Source organism: Protomyctophum parallelum (assembly GCF_964188405.1).
Source record: "Protomyctophum parallelum genome assembly, chromosome: 14".
NCBI lineage: Eukaryota > Metazoa > Chordata > Actinopteri > Myctophiformes > Myctophidae > Protomyctophum > Protomyctophum parallelum.
Window position 1 is genome coordinate 14,031,614 of NC_139709.1, and position 17,087 is coordinate 14,048,700.

Sequence of the window (17,087 nt, forward strand, 5' to 3'; positions counted from 1 at the left end):
CATCTCGGATCCAAATATTGTACTTTTACTCCACTATATTTATTTGAAAACTTTAGTTATAGTTACTTTGTAGATTCTGATTATTATTATTATTAGAAAACACACATTAAAGCTGCTATAAGCAATATTTCTCAAAATTGTAATGACATTTTCTTTTTTGTTTTGTTATTCAGACAGCCAGCAATGGGTAAAACAAAACAAACTAAATGTAGTCTCTGCAGACACATTTTCCTAGAAGCGTCATTGGTCCAAAACAAAAACGGTCGAAATTACTAACCAATCAGGAAGTAGACAGGCAAATCGACCAATGACAAAGCTTCTAGGAAATGTTTTGAATGCAGATTGCGGCCCCTAGATGTGTCACAGAGACAAAAACAATGTGGGAGCGTTTTACCCATTGCTGGCTGTCTGAATACCAAAGAAATTAATACAAAAAAAATTAATACAAAATTTGACATAATATTGCTTAGAGCAGCTTTTACCCCATCAGCCCTATATACATTTCGGCCATTTGAAAATAGCCGATCTACAAGCTTGTAGATCTGATCGGACTTGTACTTGTATAACGGAGTAGTTCTACATTGCAGTATTGATACTTTTACAAAACAATTGAGTATTTTCTCCACCACTGGCCAGAGACAAAGAGATGTGGAGCACTGGATGTGATACAGTGGATTATGTTACTGGTCACCGTCTAGGCAGCAGTCAATAAAGGATTATTGCATTCTGAGAGTATACCTTTGCCAAATGTGTATATATGACTTAAAACCATCTCTGATAGAACACTTATAGCCACTGTGTTTTAAACTGTAACTGTTTTAATGTAATATCTCTGCTGTTGGGAAGAAACCACCTAACTCTAAAATGTCCATTTTTCAGGATATGAAAAATATGCATTTTTTTGTCTGGAAATGAAGAAAACCTTGTATTTTGAAAACAAAGCAATACTGCCTCGTCAAAGACTTCCATGAGAGGGGGAGAGGTGGTGGGGTTATAGCTGCTTTATCAGGTCATGTTCCGTTGTAGCACCCACACTGTGGAATGAACTTCCACCTCATGTCAGAGCTTCTCAATCCTTGTCTGTGTTTAAATCACGTCTGAAAACTAACTTGTACTCCTTGGCATTTGAACATACTGATTAAGAGTTGCTGCTTCCACTGCATTGTGTCCTTATGTTGCCCTGTTATGTATATTGTGGTTTTTGTTGTTTTTTCTTTGATATTTTAGTATTTCTTTGTGTACAGCACTTTGTTTCAACCTTGTTGCATGAAAATGTGCTTACATTGGATTGGATATCAGACAGTTTGAGGGTCCAACGGAGTTAAGAGGTTTTGTCAGAAGCGCATTTTACTACTTCTCATTGGTTCAATATTTACAGACGTAAAGGGTGTTCAATAGCACTGATTTATGCCAAACGAAATAAACCAAAAGCCTCAAAAATGGAGTTAGCTGGTTTCCTCCCGACAGCAACAATATATTATTGTTATCGATAAGTTTGTTGTGTTTCTTGTGCTTGTAATCTTGACAACTTTAGAAATGAGAGAAGACGCTGGATCAAATATGGTACTACTACTATAAAGGTTGAATTAATTGATTGATTGATTGATTGATTGATTGATTGATTGATTGATTGATTCATAAGTTCTTAAGCCAGTGGTTCCCAAAGTGGGGTCCAGGGACCCCCAGGGGTACCTGGAGGAGTTCCAGGGGGTCCCCAGCTAAAAGATAGTTTGGAACCAAATAGACCCTTAAAACCAGCAGAAGCTAATGAATCAATTCAATTGAATTCAAATGAGCCTTATTGGCATGAGAAAACATACTACATTGCCAAAGCAGGTGCATTTGCAAATCATCAAGTTCTTATAGGCAGTGATCCATGGTGCTGTCCATGGTGCTATTTAATTGAAACGCGGATTTAGGAACAGTTCTGTTCCGTGACTGTGACTGTCCATGGTGCTGATTTTTCTGGGAAACGTAAATGCTTACAGAAACAAAATGATGCATGAGTGAAATAGGCTATGCCGGCTATACCAGAGACAACTGAGCTCATAGGCCTAGACTTAGCTATAGCCAACCTTCTGTTTGACACTTCATTCGTCTGATGATGAACAACGTATTGCGGGCAATAAAAAGTGCTCAGTAGGTTAGTGGTTTTCTTCACTTCCCAAAAGAAATAAGTCACATCATTTGAAAAGAAACTTGCAAGCGATCTTGGCCGGCGGCCACGTACGGAAGGAAGGAATCCGTGCAGCCGCAGGCAATGAAGAACGGATCGTGTATAACAGTCGATCCGGCCTGACGTCACTCAGTTCTTGACATCAGCAGCTTGCCCGTGTATACTCCCGGCGAGCAGCTCGCCTGCACTTAAATATCAGCTCAGAGCCGCCACGGTCTAAACACACAGAGACACACCTTCATATGGGCGCAACACACCACACGGAACACCCTGTTCGGAAACAGACTGCAGAGAGCAGGGTACTGTATTATAGTGCATGCGGGACGTGCATGGGAACGTGTATGCTACACTCTCTGATATATGATACATATGAAGACTTGTTTTACTTGTTGCTCATTACTTTTTCATATAGGAGGGCTTACAGATTACAGAAGGGTCTATAAGTTAGTTCGTTATATTGTAAATTGAATATATAACTGGAAATTGGAAGTTGCCTTAATTCTGCGACGTTGTGTGGAACGAACGAAGTTTTGCCTTCTCTTGACACTTTTCGTGGACATTTCTGTTCTGGACAAGATGTTCAACGACACCGTTTTGGTCGGCGAATTTGACAACGTCTCAGAGCCCCTGCAGCATGCAGCGCCTCTCGCCCTCCTCCACAACAACCAAAGTGCATATCTATTCCCGTTCCCTCCGCTGCGGCTGGAGTCCAGGTCCCTGGTCACCTCTGCCACCATGTTCGCCGTGGGGGTCCTGGGGAACCTCATAGCCATCGTGGTGCTGTGCACCTCCAAGAAGGAGCAGAAGGAGACCACGTTCTACACGCTGGTGTGCGGCATGGCCATCACCGACCTCCTGGGCACCTGTTTCACCAGCCCGGTGGTGATCGCCACGTACGTCTGTAACCGCTGGCCCGGCGGCGATCTGCTCTGCCACTTCTTCTCCTTCTCCATGCTGTTCTTCGGCTCGGCGGGCATGTCCATCCTGTGCGCCATGGCCGTGGAGCGCTACCTCGCCATCAACCGCGCGTACCTCTACTCGCGGTACGTGGACCGCACCGTGGCGCGCTTCGCGCTCCTCGGCGCGTACCTGGCCAACATGGTGCTGTGCGTCATGCCCAGCTTCGGCTTCGGCGAGCACGTCAGGCACTTCCCCGGGACCTGGTGCTTCCTGGACTGGCGGGCGCGGGACCGGCTGGCCGCCTCGTACTCGTTCCTGTACGGCGGCGTGATGCTGGCGCTCATCGCGGTGACCGTGATGTGCAACGTGGCCGTGTGTCGCTCGCTGCTGGGCATGAACCAGAGGACCAGGCCGACGCTCGTGAGGGCGGAGGTGTGCGGCGGTGTTGGCGGCGGGCATCGGCGCCGCTTGTTCCCGCGGTTGCCGCCCGTCACGTCCGCGGCGGAGATCCAGATGTTCTGGCTTCTGATCTTCATGACTATCGTGTTCCTCGTCTGCTCCATTCCGTTAGTGGTAAGAGTACCTATATAAGACACAAATATGCTCTTAAGAAGTTGCGAGCACCTGCTTTTGTTTTTTTCTTTGGGGTGAATATTCAATGTATTTATTCTACATTATACTTGTGGGGTTTATAAGAGAAGCTGTTAATGCCACCATGTATTTTGTTTTTCAACTTTTTTGTTTTAAAAAAACCCCCAATAAACTAAGTAAAAAAAGAAAAAAGATGCATGCACCTGCTGTTCCATTCCACCATAATATTAGCCTATACTTTGTCAAAAATCAGGCCATGTCTATTTTATGTTTACATGAAGGGTATAAATAAGCCCAAACCACACCGTTTTAAGGTCAGTCACACCAGTTGCAGTGGTTGACCTTAAACTGGTGCAGGTTCGGGCTTAAAAGACGAGGGCAGAATCTTGTTCATAAGCTTTATATGTCTTAACCTGATCCTATTGTTATAATATAAGTCTGTCTGACAGCTATATTTGATCCATTCTCCTTTTCAACAGGTCCGAATCTTTGTCAACCAGCTGTACGACCCTGCGTATATCTCCGCCGGGGGGAGGCCCGACTACCGCAGTGATCTCTTGGCCATCCGCTTCGCCTCGTTCAACCCCATCTTGGACCCGTGGGTGTACATTCTGTGCCGGAAGAACCTGCTGGTGAGGGGCTGCGCGCGGCTGAAGACGAGGAGACCCGCCGGCCGGGGCCGCGTGAGCGAAGGGAACGGCCTGCACACCACGGGCTGGGGGGGCGCCGAGGGTCGCCATTCGCCCCCGTCGTTCGAGCCCTGCAGCAACGAGACCAGTTACGCGTCTTTACGCACGACCAACGACGACGCGGAGAACAACAACAACCGCGCCTCCTGCAGGACTAATAAATCCTTCGCCGACTTCGCCATGACCAGGCAGGCCTGGGACTACGACACCGAGCGGGGCGACAACTTCCACCCGTTCAGCATAAACAACCACCATCTAGACACGGACATGGCGGCTGCTTGTTCCAGCCCCGCCGCCGTGGCACTATTGGCAGGGCATGGTGGTAGGCCTATACAGCCCGCGACGGTGCTGTATACTGTCACAAAGATGGACATTGTCTCGTGCAACTTCAGCACACCGAGCTCCCGTCTGTCAGAGAAGTGCCTCTGATGGATAATAATGGACTTGGACACTTAAAAAAAAAAATCGCGAGATAAGAAAACCAGGTAACAGTAGAGTGGGCACCTCGATATAAGGCCTTACGTAATGTTGCTTGAAACATGAACATTCGCCAATTGAGGCCTAATATTTCTACAGTTGCAACGAATTGCTACAAACCCCGTTTATACAATATGGAATAGGTTAGGCCTATAGTATATATAGTGGAATGATACATTTAGATCTGATATTTATGATGCATACCGTGTTCAAATCATGCATATGCTCCCCACTCTTCTTCTATCCGAAAACCATGTTTGCACTTCTTATGTTGGGCTACTAAAGTTTGCCCAACTATATACCCAATGGGTATAGCCTGCAAAACTTATATCCACCAAGTGGATCCCTATATAAACATCTCAATCTTATATATATATATATAGTATAGTCCTTGTTTTGTTTGTTTTTTCATTCACAAATCGATATATAAAATTGCATTGCACTCACCGTGGTGATATTTGTCTACATGCTGCTAAAAGTGTTCACTCGATCTGTGCCATTTGCCAGTGTTGCATGATACAGGGAACACTGAAAATACGATTAGTGGGGATGCTGTTTTAAGATTTTTTTAAATCTCACATTTTCTAAGTATAATGTTGCCAAAGTGAACAAAAAAAAAGAAAACAATGGGGCAGTTCTTTGTATTAAAGTTGTTAAATCTGTGATTTGCGGTTGTGTTGGTGAGTGTGTGAGCCTAATAAAGATGACATGCTAAGACAGTAACAACACCATGTTCCCTCCATGATGTTCTTATAGTTAAACAGTGAAATTACACTGGTTACAAGACCAATTCACCCATGTGATATGATTATGCTACTATTATGCTCTAAAAATGGGACAATTTCAATGTTCTCACTCAATGTGTCTTAGAGGAGGGCTGTGTGGACAGTGGACAGTTCAGAAACATACCACCATTCCACCAATTACATTTAATTGGCCATTCAAACTTTTTTTTATAATGCAAAAACAATGGGCTGTTATTTCAGTGTGTGTTCTTTCCTGGAAGAAGTTTCAATTCGCTCGGTATTCAACAGGTATTTCTGAACTGTCCATATCCCACCAAGAAGTGAATTGACAGAAATCGCACCATATATTAATGGGAATTAGTGAGGAGTAATGAAGTTAGACTATTTACATGAAGATGAGGTTGACAAATGGGTGACGTGCTTCTTTAAGCAAAAATATGTTTATGTCTGGAGCAAATGAATTCCCTTCTGTGGGTCAACACAACAATAACAACCATCCGACATTGAGTCCATCCGACATTGACTAGGATACGGAGACTGGCGCCCTCTTCAGCATGTTAATAATGGTGCAGGCAGCAGCTTGTTGTTTTTGGTTACGGCCAACAGATGGCACTACAACACTACAATTATTGCAACTACACATAAGGCAGCCTAATACTACACTTCTAGGACCAGGTAACAAAAACGAACGACTATCACCTGTTTTTGTGTGTGCATATATATGTGCTGAATTCACACGGTCTGCCTATGTGGGTTTGTTGATGTCTTGTTTAATGAAGCCTGGCTGAATCATTTCTGTTTTAGTATGTCTAATATCTTCTATTCCTTCCTTCCTTATAACACACATGACAGAACTTCACAGAAGAAAGCCAAAATGTAATAGGCCTATCGGTCCATCCAAATTATAGGCTATATTATATAAAACACTCAAAGTTGAACAATTCTAGTTGCCATATCGACATTTCCTTAGATAATGTAGACGAGGGTCTCGCTCAGCATGAAGGTTGAATGAATATTTACAGAGGATAAAATAACATGTTCTTTACAGAGTGGTTAAACCCTATATAAAATGGCATGAAAAAGTTTCCATTTAAAAGAAAACAAAACGATACACCGCAAGTTTATTTTGGTAACTTTATTCCCCTAGAGGATATACAAAAATAAAGGAAATTCTGCATAGTAATATTGATAATAACAGCAATAATAATAATTATAATAATAATAGATATTGTCCTGGAATACTGAATGAGACCCTGGCAATAGCCTTACTATAGCCATGTTTGGTTTTTCAGCCTGGTGAGATCCATAAATTCTGTCTGCTTTGTACATACAATTCAAGGTTGTGCAACTGATTCTCTACTTTATATTAGCTAGGTCAGCTAAGTGGTTCCCAAAGTGGGCTCCGGGGACCCCCAGGGGTTCTTGAGGGAGTTCCAGGGGGTCCCCAGCTAAATGATAGTTTGGAACAAAATGGACCCTCTGTAATTCTGACCCTAACGGGTCCATTTGGTTCCATTTGTAGTTTTTGTACAGTACACTCTCAGAGTTAAATTAACATTGATTATACTATATAAATTGGGGTCCCAGAGATAGAGAAATGCCATTAAATAGGGGTTCCGTAAACTAAAAGCATGTAAAACTGGGGGTCCTTGAAATTAAACGGGTTGAGAATCACTGCTAGAGCCATAAAAATCTTCTCTTATGGGTTATGGTGGTCCCTGGCATATCTCTTCAAATGGGGGTCTGATTAGTGTCAATTTGTTGACATGAAGAAGTTTGGGAACCACTGCTCTACAATATCAACCCTCTTATCTCACACCATCCCAGCCTGGCTAATAAGCCAGACTAATATCACACGGCTGATTCGGTCTGGCTTATTAGCCAGGCTAATGCCATCCCACCAGCAGCAGTATGAGACGGTGGACATGTAATCATTCCATAGAGTTTAACTTTAAACATTTCTATCTCTTGTTTGGCGTACAGTTAAGAGCAGTGTTGTTTTTGGCAGCAAATTCTGATTTTAGTTTTAGTCGTTGGTCTCTTTATTAGTTTTAATTTAGTTTTAGTCACATTTTAGTCACCTGGAAGGTTTTAGTGTTGGTCTAGTTTTAGTCGACTAAATATCATAAGATTTTAGTCGACTAAATCTACAGTTGATCTAGTCGACTACATTTTTTGGCGGCCTTGATTCCGTCGTAATGACATATTTTACACTTGCTGAAAATACACGCTGCGACGCGTTGTGAGCTTGTATAGATCGGCTATTTTCAGCATGAAAAGTGTATAATGACTTATACTGGATCTCTTGTCCACTAGTCCATGTCTAACATTTTGGTCTAGTTTTTAGCTGTTGAGGAAATTGTCAATACATTTAGTCTTAGTTTTAGTCATCATAGCTTAGTTTTCATTTAAGTTCCATTTAGTTTTTGTCAGTGAAAAAAGGTAGTCGACGAACACTTTTTCGTCTTAGCTGTCGTCGACAAAAACAACACCGGGTTAAGAGCACCACTTGGATCATTAAATAGGTTCCACTGTGACAGGTCAATGTTCAATCAATCACAGAAAAGCAATTGGCTGTAACTAAGTGAAACATATAAAATGATTTCCCTATAATAGTCTGACCCAGAAGTTATATAGAACAGCTGCACATCCTTTTGTATACATCTCAGCTAAAGCATATAAGAGCAAACAATCAATGACACGAAGACTGAAAACAGGTGTGGTCTGGGACAATAAATAGATATCCATCTAAAAATATAATAGTTCATGAAAACAGCTCTCATAATGAAGCAATAATAAATAAATAATTTATCAGAAATAAATATAATTTTCTTATCATACAGCAATACATGAGGATGCATGGCATCCACTTTATGGGTAAAAAAAAGTTCACCTGAACACGGAAATGTAACAACGACATAATATTATTATTATCGTCCCTGTTTTTATATCCCTGGTTTTTCTTCTTTTTTTTCTTTTTCGTGTGACGTGAAAAGAATGAATATTAGACATACAGATAGAGTCTGTTTCCCCATTAATCGTAGTACAAAACATCAATCACAGTTTTATTGTACAGAAATTAAACAATCCTCTTTTGTTTGAGTCGTCTGACGCACGCACACACACACACACACACACACACACACACACACACACACACACACACACACACACACACACACACACACACACACACACACACACACGCACACACGCACGCACGCACGCACACGGCAGGTCCTTAAAACAGCTGCATCCTCAGGTTTTGCAGAACACAAGCAATTTCACGCAGGGGTTTTGCCCATTCAGTGCAGTCAGTCCGATTCCCTGTTCCTTTTTATGAGTAATCCCTCTAGCTGGTGCATGCTCGTCACCATGGATTCAATTCAGCTGCGAAACAATTCATTCCGCAACACGGTCATCTTTGAACCTTTTGCCCTTAATCAGCCAGTGCAACCCATCCCACTTCCCTCGCGGCAACAGGAAAGTGAGTATAAGTGGTCCTCCTCCATCAACCCTTCCTCTACGGATTCTTCCTCTCCGTTCCCCGGTCTCGTTCTCTCTCTGAGGGGCCTGTGTTTTGGGGGGGGGTTGGGGGAGGGGGGTGTCCCCTGGCCCTCGTTGTTCCCATGCAGGTTTTGAAGGGAGGGGGGGTTTTGAACACAGCTTGAGCACTGAGCCTCTCTGCCTCACTCTTCTCTGCGTGAGGGGGATGAGCGACAGCCAGACCCCGTCCCGTCCTCCTTCTCCCCCCCCTTCCCTTCCCGTCCCCCTCTCTCTCTCTCTCTCTCTCCCTCGTCGGAAACCTTCGTTAATCAGCCCTTGCACATGCAGCTGGCGGCGGACAGGGACGGGATGGTCTGCCACGTGGTCTGGGCGTCCATGAAGGAGACGGGCTCGTAGCGGTCGGGCCGGCAGCACGGGTGGCTGCTGACCCGGCGGGCGGTGCGCCGGGGCAGCGAGCCGTTCTCCAGCAGCACCCGGAGGGCCAGGTCGTAGTTGGTGCGCGACGACTGGCAGGAGCCCACGCAGAACTTGAAGAGGACGATCTCGTCCGAGTCGAAGCCCAGGCCCAGGTCGCGCACCCTCATCTCCTTCTTCTCCACGCGGCAGTCCCTGCTGCTCTGCCTCGTGGGGGGCGGGCCCTTATGACCCCTCCTGCCTCCTCCTCCTCCTCTTCCTCCTCTCTCGTTCTCCTCCTCCTTGTCTTTCTTCTTCCTCTTCTTCTTCCTCTTCTTGGGCGGCGAGCCCTCAGGCTGGGGTTGGGACGGGTCGGAGGAGGAGGAGGAGGAGCGCGGGGAGCGCCCGGCCCACCGGCCGCCAGGGTGGTCGTCTGCCTCGTCCATCACGTACGGCTCTGGGGGGGGGGGGGGAACAAGATCAAAATGATGGGCTTTTTTTTAAAATATTTTTTATCCCACGATTTGTAACCCATTTTTCACCCCTGTGTCAATCATCTAATGTGATCTTGGGCTCTACACACCCTCCGCCAACCTGGGGAGAGCAACGGACTTGAACTCATGCTTCCTTCATGCCTGAGTGTCCAAGTTGCTCCTTTACACCTGACAGGGGGGAGTTTCCCTGGTTGGACGTAGCGCGTGGAAGGAACACGTTATTCCAACCACTTCCTTTCCCCTCCATCAGGCGCCCCGGCTGGCCAGGGGGAGGCAGTTTAGAGACCAGGATTACTGCATGTTTTTGTGAGGGTACCTACCCTAGGGGACACGGGGAGAACATGCAAACTCCACACAGAAAAATGATGGGCTTGATGGTGGAAAGTAACTAAGTGCAAAGTGCAATTTTGAGGTATTTGTGCTTTACTCGAGGAATTCCAACTTACCAATACTTTTACTTCTACTACACTACATTTTGGATAAAAATATTGTACTTTTACTCCACTCCATTTATTTGAAAACTTTAGTTACTTTGATTATTATTACAAAACATAGGCCCACATCATCCACTTTAGCCCCTATATACATTTCATACATTTGAAAACCTTTGCGATGGGACATTTTGCATATAGTGAGTACCAATACCACCATACCATACCACCACTCCAGTATAGGCCCTGCATTTTGAATTCCAGACCATTTTACTTAACAGAGTATTTCTATATTGCAGTATAGATACTTTTACTTAAGTAAAAAAAATGTAGTAATTTTTCCACCACTGATGATGGGAGTAAAGACTGATGGAGATAGATTACTGTATGTTGTTTCTTTTGCTGAAGCCCTGGTGCCTTTCCATCATAGAAATGGTAAATGGTGCATTTATGTAGCGCCTTTATCCAAGGCGCTTTACATAGATTGTGCATTACGTTCACCATTCACACACACATTCATACACCCATGGCGGCGGAGACCATGCAAGGCACCAACCAGCACATCAGGAGAAACTAGAAAAAGTGCCCTTCCGGGCACAGGTCTCCACCAGGTTATCCACAGATCCGTGCAGTTAGAGGTAAAAACACTTTTCGGCCAGTTATAGCGCCACCTTGAGGCTGAGTTGAAATTGTTCATGTGGCATTTCGTCCTCGGCCTAGTGGGAATGTGGGTGCACAATTTCACGGAAATCACGCGATGTGTTCATGATTTGCAGCATTTTGTTTGAAACTGAGCACTCCTGTGAACTTTGGAAGCCAATCTTAACCAATCAGGATGGAGTCTGATAAATCTGAAAGACCCGTTTCGTTGAATGGCTCTAGAGAGACTGTGTACCAATTTGCGTGATGTTTGGACAAAATCTGTAGGTGTACTGTGCAAAAACTTGTTTTGCACAAAGCGGCCTCCTGGTGGCGCTATAACAGGCCGTTCTGGAAAGTTTGGGGCAGAGGTTCATGGTTGGCATCCAGGGAGTGTGTGTGCAAAATATGGCATCGACCGGGTTAACGGTGGCCGAGATTAGCTGTTCACGGACACACGGACACACGGACACACGGACGGACACACGGACGGACGGAGTGCAAAACATACTCTCCCCACATGCCTTCGGCCTGGTGGAGACAATTAGGGGTTCAGTGTCTTGCTCAAGGACACTTCGATACTAACTCTGGGGGAGCCCGGGTTCGAACCAGCCACTCTACCCCTGAGCCAACGCCACCCAGGTACTACTATATTTCAAAATGATATCAGCATACAGTATGTAGTCTGTCTAAATATTATTCGTCAGCCATCCATGCAACATTCATTCTTAAATAGTTGTGAGTTTTGTGGCTTATTGCGGGTAAAGGTATTTGCACATAGGGTTCCGAGTTGGGGTAAAGGTATTTGCACATAGGGTTCAGAGTTGGGGTAAAGGTATTTGCACATAGGTTTCCGAGTTGGGGTAAAGGTATTTGCACATAGGGTTCCGAGTTGGGGTAAAGGTATTTGCACATAGGGTTCCGAGTTGGGGTAAAGGTATTTGCACATAGGGTTCCGAGTTGGGGTAAAGGTATTTGCACATAGGGTTCCGAGTTGGTATTTGCACATAGCTTGTATCAACAAGATGCAAGCTATGTAGTATTCACGTAGTATTTATTTACCATAAACCGCATGCCACGGGGAGTAAAGGTCATTCTCCTCCTCTTGCTCCTCTTCATCCTGCTCCTCCTCCACCTCCGGCAGTGTGTCGGGGAGCTGCCTCTCCTCCGCCCGGCCTCGTCCTCCTCCTCCTCCTCCTCCTCCTCTTCCTCCTCCTCCTCCTCTTCCTCCTCCCAGCAGACCCACAGCATGGCCCGACGCCGCTCCCAGGATACCGCCGCTGCTTCTACTTCCCATACGAGCTCCTTCCACCAGGGGCAGCAGAGAGACAACCACCCACAGCAGCACCTGGAAGAAGAAGGGTTATTATTAGGGGATGCACGATTAAAAAAACTATATATATACGATATATCGTTACATGCCTAGTAGCATATAATCGGAATAGGCCATGTCGGCCATAGAAATGCCATATCGGTATCGGAACGGTCTCAAAATAATACAGATTATTTAAAAAAATCATCAATGGGTTCAATATAAATCAAAAGTGTCTAGTACCTCTAGTCTAGAACAAAAGCCAAATCAAATATGATGTACAATCTTGAGTAAAAATAAGCTTTACATTTTTCTACATTTAATTTGTGTACTCGTGTCATTCAGCAGTCATTCAGTTGTGAAAACAGACACAGACAAAATAGTATAGGCAATTTATTGATTGATTTAATACTTTTAACAGGCCTACAGGGCCTAGGCTTGTTTCCATTGTGTCCCCTGTATAATATCGGAATCGGTCAGAATCGGCATCGGCAAATATGACCCTGCAAATAATCGGATATCGCTCATAATCTCATAATCGTGCACCCCTAATTGTTATATTAGCCTGGCTAATAAGCCAGGCGCGAATCAGCCGTTGGCAAAAATGTGCCTGCGGCGGATTGAGTCTTGCTTATTAGCCAGGCTATTATTATATGGCATTTGTGAACCAACTTGAATGCCAGTGGTGGAAAAAGTACAAAATGTTGTTACTGAGACCAGATTCTACCAAATGTCGTCTAAATCAGTTTTTTCTGGAAAACCGTATGTTTCTGTGTCAGTGGTCCTCAAACTATTTCATGTCAAGGATCCCTAGAATTATATGTAATTGGCCCGCGACCCGCATCTGAAAATCTGATTTTCCAGGGACCCCGCTTGTACTGTCATGATATGATATGATATGATACAAATGATCAGAATTAAAAAACAAATGAGATCGGGACATCTCTACTATTTACCGTCCAGAGCTAAGTCCAACCTCCTAATTATGATCTATTGAGGAACCATGTGCTCACCTTCCAGTTTCTGATGTGGCGCAGAGCCCTTGGTGACATCACAACGGTGGCTCCCTGTCTGTCGCGCCTTCTGACCCCCCTCCCTCTGGGCCCACCTGGACACGGACACACACACACACACACACACACACACACACACACACACACACACACACACACACACACACACACACACACACACACACACACACACACACACACACACACACACACACACACACACACACACACACACACACACCGAGAGAGAGAGAGAGAGAGAGAGAGAGCGGATTAAGAATAAAGCGAACAAGGCCCTCACTGTGTGTCAATTCATTGTCCCCCTTCCCAGAACTGACTCTGAAAAGGATAACATAAACTAAAAAAGCACAAAATGCGGGTGATATGATATCTATACATTCACAATAGTCCATATAATGTAAAAAAAGAAACAAAAAAAAAGAAAAGAAAGAAAAAAAGAAAATAAAACAGCCCTCCGGGGCCCCTTAAACAAGCCGCCACATAAATCACGTCCTCCATGCCCGAGGACGAACCCGGCCGTGTTTGTTGCTTCAGTAAAAAAAAAAAAAAAAGGCCAGTGTTTGCTGCCAGTTAGTGTGGCCATGTGTCAGCTTGTCGGTCTTATACATCCAGACAACAGCCGTGGCGAAGGGTTACAAAAGGCAGCCTCTGGGATATATACCTGTCAAAGGCATTCTTTCGGGGGCTATTCCTGTGGCGGTGGAGGTGCACGGAGGTGGAGGGGAGAAGGGCAACCAGGCGTTGCGAGAGCACTTCATGGAGGTCCACTCAGCCTCCAACGGGACAAAAAAAGCCACAGAGATGCACTGATAGATGCGCTCCCGATAAGACGTGTTCTGGATATGTTTATATATACGTGCAGTGTGCCACACGTACGGTACGGACCCCCCCTCCCTCGGCGCAGACCGAGGTCAAAAAGTCCTTTCTGGGGCTCCTATAAGACGGTGAAGGACGCTGCAGGACGTCATATCATTCATCAGTGGTGGAAAGTTTAACTATAAGTATACATTTACTTAACCTATTTAGACCTGAGATCAGATTCTAAAAATGTCTTCTAAATCCTGACAGTTTTCTGAAAAACCTTATGTGTTTCTGTGTCAGTGGTGCTCAAACATTTTCATGTCAAGGACCCCCCCCCCCCCAAAAAAAATATGTAATTGGCCACGGACCCCCATCTGTGAAAATATGTTGTTTCAGGGGGACCCCCCCCCCCCAGAAGCAAAGATTTGAGTTTAAAACGCTCTGAAAGATTCCTGAAATTCCAAATTTGCGCCACCTTTTCAAGATTTTTCTAAAATAGCAGACCTACAAGTTCATAGCGCGGCTGCGATTTCTCAATAGCTAAAGTAGAACATAATGCTTAAAAACACGGGTTACCGTACTTTTTGAGGTATTTGGACTTTACTTGAGTATTTCCAATTTCCAATACTTTTGCGTCTACGCCATTACATTCAGCAAGCAAATGTGGTACTTTTACTCCACTACATTCATCTGAAAACTTTAGTTACTAGTTACTTTGCGGATTTGGATTATTAAACATATACAAATATTTAACCACTTTTTATACATTTGAAAACTTGGTACTTGAAGTACATTTTGATGCTCAGTTGTACTTTTACTCAAGTACATTTTGAATTCCAGACATTCACTTGTACGTAACAAAGAAGTCTTACGTTGCAATATTAATGAATACTTTTACTTGAGTTGGACATGCGAGTATGTCTATGATGTACTATGAGCTATGAGGTCAAGTATGTGTATGTACTGTATACTGTATATTACAGCAATAAGTATATAATGATGTGTGCGTTGATTACGTCAAATAAAACTATGACAAAAAATGGTTGTCGACTACCTTTTTTCACAGGGGAAAACTAAATGAAAACTAAGCCATGACGACTAAAACTAAGACTAAATATACTGACAATTTCGTCAACAAATAAATACTAGACTAAAATGTTAGGGAGGGACTAGATCTAGAGATCTAGTTGTACTTAAAAACAAGTCATTTTATGTTTAGGTTGCACTCGCGTGTTGAGCTGTGAAAATAGCTGATTTGTGAGCTTGTAGATTGCCTATTTTTGTAGAATCAGCCATTATGACACCATCAAAGGCACAGCCAAAATCAACTGTATAGATCTAGTCGTCTAAAATCTTATGATTATTTAGTCGACAAAAACTAGACTAACACTATAGAACATCTCAGATGACTAAAATATGACTACAACTAAATTACATTATTACTCAAAAGATTATGACTAAAACTAAATCAAAATTTGCTGTCAAAATCAAGACGAAAAATGTCCGTCGACTACCTTTTTTCACCGACGAAAACGAAATGGAAACTAAATAAAAACGAAGGTATGATGACTGAGACTAAGACTAAATAATAAATATACTGACAATTTTGTCAACAAATAAAAACTAGACTAAAACGTTAGGAAGGGACTGGACAAGAGATCCAGTATACTGTAGGTGATTTTACAATTGGTTGCATGCTGAAAATAGCCGATCTACAAGCTCACAACGGGTCGCGCTGCGACACGCTGGGAGCTTGTAGATCGGCTATTTTCATTACGACGGCATCAAGGCCCGCCAAAATACATTTAGATTTAGTCGACTAAAATCGTATGATATTTAGTCGACTAAAACACTAGACTAACACTAAAACATTCCAGGTGACTAAAATGTGACTAAAACTAAAACTAAAACTATTCAAGAGACTATGACTAAAACTAAAATCAAAATCTGCTGCCAAAAACAACACTGCACAGGACGTCTTCGAAAGGACGTCAAAACTGGTGTGAAGCAACTTGTGCAACGTCTACACATTAATGTCTGACCTGAGATCAGATTCTAACACACGGAAGAATGGTGGTTCTTTACTGCATTTTGACCTGAGATTAGATTCTAAAATGTCTTAAATCCTGACAGTTAAAAAAAATAGCAGACCTACAAGCTCGTAGCGCGCATCTGCTATTTTTCAATAGCTAAAGCATAACATAATGCTATAACACCAAAATGGGTTCCCGCCCAAAATGGGTTAATGTCGGACCCCAGAATACATGAAACGATCATATCTCTGTTTTAAAACAAAGCAATACTGCCTCATCAAAGTTGCTGTTCTGGCTGTATGTATTGTCAATTACTTCAAGATTGCTTTATTTGTCATTCTTTCCAGGAAAAAACTAAACTTATGTTTCTCCTAATTAAAAGACAACACAGACTCATAAAAGAATAAATATATCAAGTGCAAGACAATACTCTGAATATATATAAGTCCTAAAAAAACTACAGGAATCCATAAAAAAAGCATAGTCATATGAATAAAATAAGCATTTAAAAGCTGAACATCTACTTCCATGAGAGGGGGAGAGAGGTGGTGGAGTTACAGCTGCTTTAGCAGACAGTTTGAGGATCCAATGGATTTAAGAGGTTTTTTTACCGAAGCGCTTTTTCATACTTTTACATTGGTTCAATATTATTTTTTTAAACAACACACAGACATAAAGGGTGTTCAATAGCATTGATTTATGAAAATAAAGAAATAATCCGACCGATTGAGGGCATCTCCCGACAAGCAACGATATACTATCAATCAATATCAAGATCAATACTCCCAAGATTATGTTTTGCAAAACGCAATACCCAATAAAACCCACAAAGAAATCACTCATAAAGAACGAGTTCTCCCGGGC

The 17,087-nt window shown here is 43.3% G+C and overlaps 2 protein-coding genes across 2 annotated transcripts; one reads left to right on the forward strand and one right to left on the reverse strand.

Annotated features, from left to right (window-relative positions):
• Positions 1–2,752: 2,752 nt before the first annotated feature.
• ptger4c (prostaglandin E receptor 4 (subtype EP4) c) lies at positions 2,753–4,785 on the forward strand (the record flags this gene model as incomplete). The annotated part of the gene is made up of 2 exons (XM_083782618.1): positions 2,753–3,649; positions 4,147–4,785. 2 exons carry the CDS (start codon positions 2,753–2,755, stop codon positions 4,783–4,785), a joined length of 1,536 nt encoding a protein of 511 aa, XP_083638744.1.
• Positions 4,786–9,394: 4,609 nt separating this feature from the next.
• LOC310871130 (artemin-like) lies at positions 9,395–12,250 on the reverse strand (the record flags this gene model as incomplete). Its single annotated transcript, XM_083782619.1, has 3 exons — positions 9,395–9,707; positions 9,849–9,936; positions 12,106–12,250. Coding segments are annotated over 3 exons (546 nt in total), but the record flags the coding sequence as incomplete, so codon positions are not given.
• Between the last annotated feature and the right edge of the window lie 4,837 nt (positions 12,251–17,087).